This window comes from Neophocaena asiaeorientalis, unplaced genomic scaffold (assembly GCF_003031525.2).
Source record: "Neophocaena asiaeorientalis asiaeorientalis breed wild unplaced genomic scaffold, Neophocaena_asiaeorientalis_V1.1 scaffold26, whole genome shotgun sequence".
Taxonomy (NCBI): Eukaryota; Metazoa; Chordata; class Mammalia; order Artiodactyla; family Phocoenidae; genus Neophocaena; species Neophocaena asiaeorientalis.
This window is the reverse complement of record NW_020173108.1, coordinates 9,752,856-9,761,615: the sequence shown is the minus strand read 5'-3', so window position 1 is coordinate 9,761,615 and position 8,760 is coordinate 9,752,856. Positions and strand designations below refer to the sequence as shown.

Below are 8,760 nucleotides of genomic sequence, written 5' to 3'. Positions count from 1 at the left end.
ACAAAGCCCAAATATTTTTGTGCATTTCTTCCCAGTTATTTTATATATATATATATATATATATATATATATAATATATATAAAATTTATATATATTTATTTTGTGTTTGTGGAGAGGATTCACCAAACTCTTCATGCAGCCAAAGCTGGAAGTCCCTCTCTGGTGGATATTTTTAATGCTTGTTCCCCTCATTTTATAGATGAGAGAATTTAGAGAGATTTAGAGAGACTAGATCATTTGTTTAAGGTTAAAGGACTACATGGCTTTAAAGGGCTAATTTGTCCCTTAACAAAGAGAAGATTTGTGGAACATAGTCACTGGAACCAAGAAACACCTTGTTTAAAATATGTCCGACTTTCGATCATACCTTCTTTGAACCTTAGTTTTCTCCTTTGTAAAAGTGAGAGGATTGTTATCATTAACACAAAATTGACTAATCTAGATAGATCTAGATGGGTCTTATTTATTCAGGTGAAAGGAAATTAGTGAGTAAAGATAAAACCAGTACCAGCAAAGATGGATAAAAGTAAAAAGGCAAAATACTCAGCTAAAATACCAATGCATATTTAATAGATCTTTGCATATGGTTTGTGGTAGGCAACCTACAAAATGGCCCTCAATGACCCCACCTGCTGGTATTTACACCTGTGTAATTCTCTCCTCTTGAGGGTAAGCTGGATTTACTGACTCACTTCTAATGAACAGAGTATGGCAGAAGAGATTAGATTAAGAAAACTGTGGCTTCCATTTTGAGTGTTCTTGACTCTGTTGCTCTATGTGATTAGCCCTATGGAGAAGCCCAAATGGCATGGCAAGAAACTTAAGCATCTGGCCAACGGCCAGTAAGGACCTGAGGCCTGCCAAAAGCCATGCAAGTAAGCTTGGGTGAAAATTCTCAAGTCCCAGTCGAGTAGCCCCAGCAAACACCTGAATATAACCTCGTAAGAGACCTTGGATCAGAAGGACCCAGCTAAGCCACAAAGGGATTCTAACCCACAGAAAATATGAGGTAATAAATGTTTGTGGTTTTAAACTGCATAATTTGTTAAACAGAAATAATTAACTAACATGTGTTTAAATATTCCCACTTTTCTTTCTGTCATTAAAATGCTATCTCGCCCCTATCCTAACTCCTCAGAAAAAAACTACTATGCACCATGCTATTTTCTTAACTCATTTAACAAACATCTGTGCACATGTACCTAGGTTTCTGTGGGAGACACTAAGGCATGAGATTTATTCACTGGTTTCAAGATTATATGGTCAAAGGCATTTCTGAATTATCTCTGGATCATCTGAGATTCAAGAGAAAGAACATTTCAAAGGTTGCTTTGAAGAAAGAGAACATAGGTCTGTAAAGGACTGGCCTGGAACATTTTTGCTAAATAAGAAAGAGGAAAAAATGACAATGAAAAAACTGAAATGGCACTTGCATCAAGCCAGGAAATTGCTTACTTTAACACAGGCCTGTTAGCAATGTCTTGAGCGTGACAGAAGTCCAAGCCAAGTAGGTACTCTAACGCTGTATTAGACCGAAGGATCTATCATCTTATATCTTGTTGCTTTTTCATCACTGCCCTAATTTATAGGGTAGAAAATGGGTTACTCTTTTAATACAGGTGGTCTAGCCCTGGAAAAGGGAAGAGGAAGCAAAAGGACAAGCAGCTGCCTTTTATAGTATGATCTGGAAGTCATATACATTGCTTCCACTCACATCCTATTATCCAATATTTAGTCACATAGCCACCCCTATATGAGAGGCTAAGAAAGTCTCTAGTTAGGTAATCATGTGCCTAACTAGAACACGATGGGTACTGTTACTAAAAATAATATAAGGCGAATGGATATTGGGAAACAACAATGACTTCTAGTCAGGACCTGGGTTGAAAACATGCTTAATATTCTTAATCTTTACTGGCAGATCTGGACAATGCAACTAAGCTATTAATTACCAGAAAATGTACAAGCCATATTACTGATATAATCTGAACTAATCACTACCAGGCCAATATCCAAATATTTCTAAAACTTGAAGATTCTATTTTTGACTGAGGCATTGACATAAGGTATCAGAAGATATTTCAGACTAAAAAAACTTCCAGAGAACGTATCATTGCTTAACATTTGGTCATACATATCCCACAGACCTTTATAGTACTTAAAAATCAACCATGCCAACACCTACATTTGGCCATTTCTTTTCTTGATGAAGAGATCTTATCTGCTATCAGATATTACTACAAAAAGGAGTTAAGGCTTACGAGCATGCAAGTTATAGAAATATAAGAAGTAAATCTGTGTAGCTATTTTATATTGACTATCTTCTCTATGTCAGTTTAACTTTTTTGGCCTTTTCAATTTTTTTCCTATGTACACCATATCTTGCCTCTTTCTTAAATATTCTACTTATATTGCTTGCCAAAAGCTTGAAAGTAAAATTTACTAAACAGTCTGTTGAATAAAGCACCATTTAGAAAAACAGAGACACAAAACATATTTCTGGTACTTTTTTTTTTTTTTTTTGGCCACACGGGGCTTGCGGGGATCTTAGTTCTCCGACCCGGGATTGAACCTGAGCCCCGGCAGTGAAAGCGGTGAGTCCTAACCACTGGACCTCCAGGGAATTCCCTTTCTGGTATTTTTCTAACCGTACAGCCATAGGGAAGTCACAGATTCTTAAACTATTTCCTAATCTGTAAAATAATTTCTCACAATTTAATCATTAAAATTTAAAGCACAGCAAACTAATAAAACCCCCAACTGTTACTACATAGAGTATTAGTCTATAGCAAAGTCAGGTATTTACACAAGAATAAGTTTTATTCGAAAGCCAGTCACAAAAGTCAATAAAACAAGACTTTTTTAAAAGTATTTTGGGAGGAGACACTATGAAATAATGTGTTCTTTTGACATATCTCCATTATTCTCTGAGCACTTCCTTGCATTCTGGCTCAAAATATTCCAAGCTTGTCTTGTGCTTTACTTGTCCCAGCCCTGGAATCAGTCATTTCTCCAAGGAACACTGATTCCTTTTAGCAGAGAATGATATTTAGAAGCTAAGATCTGGACACTAAGTGTACTCACTGTCTTGGGTATTGCTGCTCAAAGATCCTCTTAGAGGGCAGAGTGAGGGAATGCATGCATGTATGTATGTATGTAACCAATCTCCCATCACTGTTGCTAGCTTCTTCCACCACATGGATGCCCTTACCACATCACTTGAACACCAAAGTGGCCAAGACTTGGGCAAGATTCTTTATTTCTAATTGAAGTATAGTTGATTCACAATATTATATTAGTTTCAGGTGTACAACACAGTGATTCAATATTTTTACAGTTATACTCCATTTAAAGTCATTACAAAATAATGGCTGTATTTCCCAGTGCTGGACAATATATGTTTGTTGCTTCAAGATTCTTGATAAGCATAAAACAGGATATTTAACCAAAGATAAGTAACTTTTTAAGAAACTATTATTTTAATATTAAATGCTTCCATATTTGCCTTCACATATCTTCCCTTACACTCCCTATCATTTATACAACCTGGTATCTTAAGTTGGTAAAGAACAGCTTAAGGTTACTCCCCTTGACAGCTACTCCTTACAAGGCACCAAAATGTATAGACTTCTCAAAATGAGAAGAAAAAAAATCTCACCTTTTGGTAGCCTGATTTGATTAAATTATCCAAGATTACTAGGCATTCTCCAGCAAAGAACAATCTTGAACCTGACTTCCTAAGGACACTCCATTTTAGCACGGGCTAAACCATCCCTAGAACTCCAGAGCCATACTTTCTAGAATTTATCTGGTACTGGAGCCTTAAGTCAAAGCACTCATGAAAAGCTACATGTAACTTAGCTCCTCTTACCCACTAGTGATCTACATTCAAAGCTTTAAAAAGTCACATCACTTTTTTTCTTCAACTCCTATTGTCATTGCTTTTATCCTTGTTTTCATATTTGAAAAAAATAGATCAGATACATAAGCTTTCCTCCAAAGCACACTTCTCTTATAAAACTCTTCCTTGATCACTAAAGCAACCTGTTCATAATAAAGCTATAAAAATACAAATTTAACAACTACTGATACATTATCAGAGATGCATTCATGGTGAAGTGGTTTTCTAATGGTGGTGATAGATTTTGGGTCTCTCACTCACCTGGTTTCCTTTGGAAAGAAATAGTCTGCTGACAGAGAGCAAGATATCTAAATATATAGCATACAAAGCCTCTAAAATTTAAATATAGATTCAAAATACCCAGTTACTCAAATAGCTACTACTTAAAGAAAAATATTCCACTGCTATCTTTTGGTAAAACTGTTATAGTGGATCCACTATATAAAAATCTAATTGTGATATCAGTAGGTAAGGTTGCTTAAAGTAATAAAGGCAACAGGTAGCAAAGACTGAAGCTAGCTTATGTGATCCAAAACAATCCATTTACCAGTCCAAGATCATATGTAACAGGCTTAAGTACTTTAGAAAATGCTATTCCCACAGTTGACCTTTGAAGAGCCATTCCCTGCTTCTCAAATTTCTAATATTTAAAGACACAATTCAACCTTACAGACCCAATTATAAAATTAGCCTCTGACTCATAATGGTTAGATGTTGGCTGGTGTAAGCTTCCCCCCACTCCCTAATTCAGGAATCTCTTTCATAAATTTCTGAGAGAAGACTATTTAAGCCCTTTTACACCATATGTTGAAAAGATCTCTAAACCTGGAAACACTGAGCTGGGTTCTAGCCCAGGGTCTGCCATTCACTATCTGAAATGTCTTGGGGTAAGCCATATCACTTCTACAGGCCTGTTTCTTCATGCATAAGAAGTAGGGAGTGACAAGATGACCTCAAAGGTATCTTCCTGAAGTTACATAATTATGATTTCCAATGAAGTTCACCATTTTAAGAAAAAATTCATTTCATCTTTACAGAGCTCCTATAGTTAGAAAGGACTTTTTAAATTTTCAGAGAATCACATTCTTCAACCCTGAAATTCCACTTCTTGAAATCTACCCTAGAAAAATGACCACATGTGCATAGAAAACATCTATTAGCATTGTTTACAATAGTAATAAATTGAAAACATCCAATTATACCATACTGAAATATAGTATGGCATAATACTATGGGATACTATACAACAGTTAAAAAGAATGAAGGAAACCATACACTCACTAATAAAAAAAAAACCTCCAAACCATACTGTTAATGAAAACAATTGCAGAACATGTACATTTTGATGCCATTTATGAAAGGCTATGAAGTTTTACACAGGGCTCTCTACAAAGAAAAAAATATTCTGGAACTGCACAGTCCAGTACAGTAGCTGCCAGCCACGCATGACTACTGATCCCTGAAATGCAGCTACTGTGACTGAGAAACTGAATTTTAAATTTTATTTCATTTTAACTACTTTAAATTTAAATAGCAACATGTGGCTAGCGGCTACTGTACTCCACAGTACAAGTCTAGAAGAAAAATCTAAACTGATAACAGTGGTTAGTGACCTCTGGAGAGAAAACTAGGTAGGAGAGTAGGGGGTGAACCAAGGCCAACTTTTGCTTTACGGGCATTATTTGAATATTTTAAAGCAAGTAATACTTCTTACATAAAAGTAAAATTGAAAAAGAAAAACCCCTATTGATATTGGGCCAAAAAATCTGCCTATGAACCACAGTAGAAAGAATTTAGTTTTCTTTTGCTGTTGCCATACCTGGAAAAAACTGAGCAAGTATGGTAGTTTGAGTCAACTTCCCTAAAAACATCTTTGAATCACATTTCCTCACGTCTCTCTCCCAAACTCTCTCCCCTCCACATCCCCCTTTTCTACAACTGTAGTAACTTCTGGTACAAAGGCCGCAGCAATACAATTATAGAAGTTATCGCCCATTATCAGGGGATTAGGACATACTTTCTAATGGGGATAATGGATTTGTGCCTCTCTATGCAACAACTCTCTGGTACTGTAAAGAAAATTGTCATAGCTCCCTAAGTCTTCTCTTCTCCACGCCTAAACAGAGCCAGAAACTCTTCACCATCCAATGGCTCTACTGTGGCTCAAAACAACAACTCAGGATAGAAACACTTCTTAGAGACTTCCCTACTGGCATGGCATATTCACCCAGAGTCTCAGCCCAGACTTCCTAAAAACCTGGTCATTCACTTGTTCATCAATATTTACTGAGTGCTATTAAATGCCAGGCACTGCACTTAGGGGAGAAGATAGAGCAATGAACACTACCTGTGTCACAGAGCCTCTGCCCCCCAAAGCCTTATCCCCGAAAGTTCTACTTCAGTTGGTAAACACTAAAAAACTTCGATTTCAATTCATTCCAGACAGTCTGACTCACTCCGTGCAGAATACCACCAGGACCATGAAAACCACACAGAGTATCTTTATCCAAGTTTCTAATACAAGTAATGGAAATCTATATAACATGTCTAAATACTCCAACACAATAGGTAAGTCTAATGAGTAATTTCCCCAAATGTCCCTTAGATCAGGTTTTCAACGGTCCCTAGCAAAAATGTGGAAAAGAACAATGTAGCAAATGAAATAAACTTATTCTATATAAGTCTCTTTATTATCAAATCATGTCCTACCACCTTTTTTTCTTTCTTTTGTTTTTGTATTAATATTCTCTATTTCATGAAATAATAATGGTTTAGGTAGAAAGTGGGAAGTACCTGGTTTTTGTTTTGTTTTTAAACAGTTTTACTTACCAAACAAGACAGCAATCAAACCTCTATACCAAGTATTCGTTGATATTTAATTTGTCCATGTCATCCACTAATTTAAAAGGTTCAAGAATGTTTCCTCTGCCCTAAAATGCACACCCTGAACATACAGAGGTGGCAATTACTCCTCCAAAAATACACCTCTGTAAATTAAACAATTACATTTGGACACAAGGAAAAGGTAAGCTTTCCCACTCCTTTGCTATATCATTTACAAAAATATTAATATCACAATAAAACAGACCCAAACACACAGGATTACAAATATGCAAAAAGTCTAATCAAAGTATATTGTTGACAGTATATAATTATACTGTCAACAATTATAATTGATGACACTTACTTCAGTAACAATAAAAGTAGCCAAATTCTTATCTAGGTTTTTCTATCTAGTCTTAAATATCATCCACACTGAGTAAGCGGGTTTATATTTATTAAGCTTCAGAAAGCTGCAGATGTGGGGGTGGGAGAGAAGAGAGAAAATGAGGGAAAAAATAACGTTTTAATAATAGCTTACTACAAACTATCACATAACTAAGTGACTAGCACTAGCATTGACAAAATTGCAAATTTTACTTAGTAGTTGCGAGACAAGGCTCCCACAAGACACCTACCTCTTCCCCACTCATCTATCCCCCAACAAAAAATACATTTGTCCTTACCTTCTGGTAATCTGTATGCTTTTATGTAAGGGTTAAAATGTACAAAGGTAATACAACACAGCATAAATAAAAGGGTTTTCAAGTCAGGCAGGCCTAAATTCCCCAGATCTGCCCCTTACTGTCTGTGTGTGACCTTGGGCAAGTCATTCAACCTCTTCAAGCCCCACTAGACTGTAAGCTCCGTAGGAGCAAAGACCACTTCTGCCTGACTTACTACTGTAGGCAGATGGCACTGAAATATCAGTTTCTTCTTGTATAAAGTAAGGATGTTAACAATATTTCTCTCACAACGTTAACTGAAGGATTAAATGAGATATTATGTATATAAAGCTCTGGCACAGTGCCTGATCATGGTAAATGATCAATAAAATTAACTGTTTTTGACATCAACTAGCAGCTATCAAACCTGAAAATACTGTTTGAAGGCTTTCAAACACTAACATACAAAGTCTTCACCCAGTCAGTGTAAACTGCTCAAGTGATAAAACAATATTTCACACAAAACTTACGAATAGTTTCTAAACCCCTGGCCTGGGAATCTAATAATAGATGAACCCTGAATTATGCGCAACAGACCCAAGCTATTAAAAGACATTTAGTAGACTCCAAGTTTTTCTATTTCAATAATATGCCATAGGCATCCTCCCCATTGGCTTCCCAATCTCCCCTTCGGACGTCTCCGGCTGTCAGGGAACCCCCTCCTCCGTGCTTAGAGGGAGGAGAGAGAAAACCTCCGAGGCGGGGGCCGGGGTTGGGGGACAGCGAGCATCCCCGCGCCACTCGCCCGGACCCACCTTGAGCAGGATGGATGGCGGCAGCTGATTGATGTCTGGGGTTTCGGGGGATGGCTCCCTATGACAGTCGCACGGATTTTCGGGGGTCTCCTGACAGTCCGCGTCGCCGCATTCGTGGTGCTGCTGGGCGGGCGAGGGGGCGGTGCCCCCCGCTCGGACGGCGTTCCCACCGGCCTCTGTGGGGGCACCTTCCGAAGTGGGAGAAGAGCGCTGGGAGCAAAGAGGCTGCGGTGGCTGCTCTGGGCCCTGGCAGCAGCCGGCGTCGGGGGGCCGCGGCGGCGAGGCGCCTCCCCCCTGCCCCCCCGCCACAGCGGGGCTGCTTACAGGGGGTGCAGGCGGGGACCCCGGCCCCCTTCCGCTTGCACACCATCTCGGGAGGCGTCGGGGGCTCGGCCGGCGGCGGCGGCCCCCGGAAGAGCTGCACGGCGGCAGGCGGCCCCAGGAAGCGCACGGGCCCCAGGCTGGCCAAGAAGAGGCTCCGGCCCTGCTGTTCCCAGGCGGCTGCCGCGGCCAGCCCCAGCTCTTTGCAGCAGGAGGCGGGCGACGAGGCCGAAGCAG

At 39.0% G+C, this 8,760-nt stretch overlaps 1 protein-coding gene across 1 annotated transcript in view; it reads right to left on the bottom strand.

Annotated features, from left to right (window-relative positions):
- The window catches only part of FBXL17 (F-box and leucine rich repeat protein 17), a 481,311-nt gene that overhangs the window by 472,113 nt on the left and 438 nt on the right, over positions 1 to 8,760 (bottom strand). The window contains 2 exon segments of the mRNA XM_024743396.1: positions 8,203 to 8,497; positions 8,499 to 8,760. The exon segment at positions 8,499 to 8,760 is cut by the window's right edge and continues 189 nt beyond it. Coding sequence (XP_024599164.1) covers positions 8,203 to 8,497; positions 8,499 to 8,760 — 557 coding nt within the window.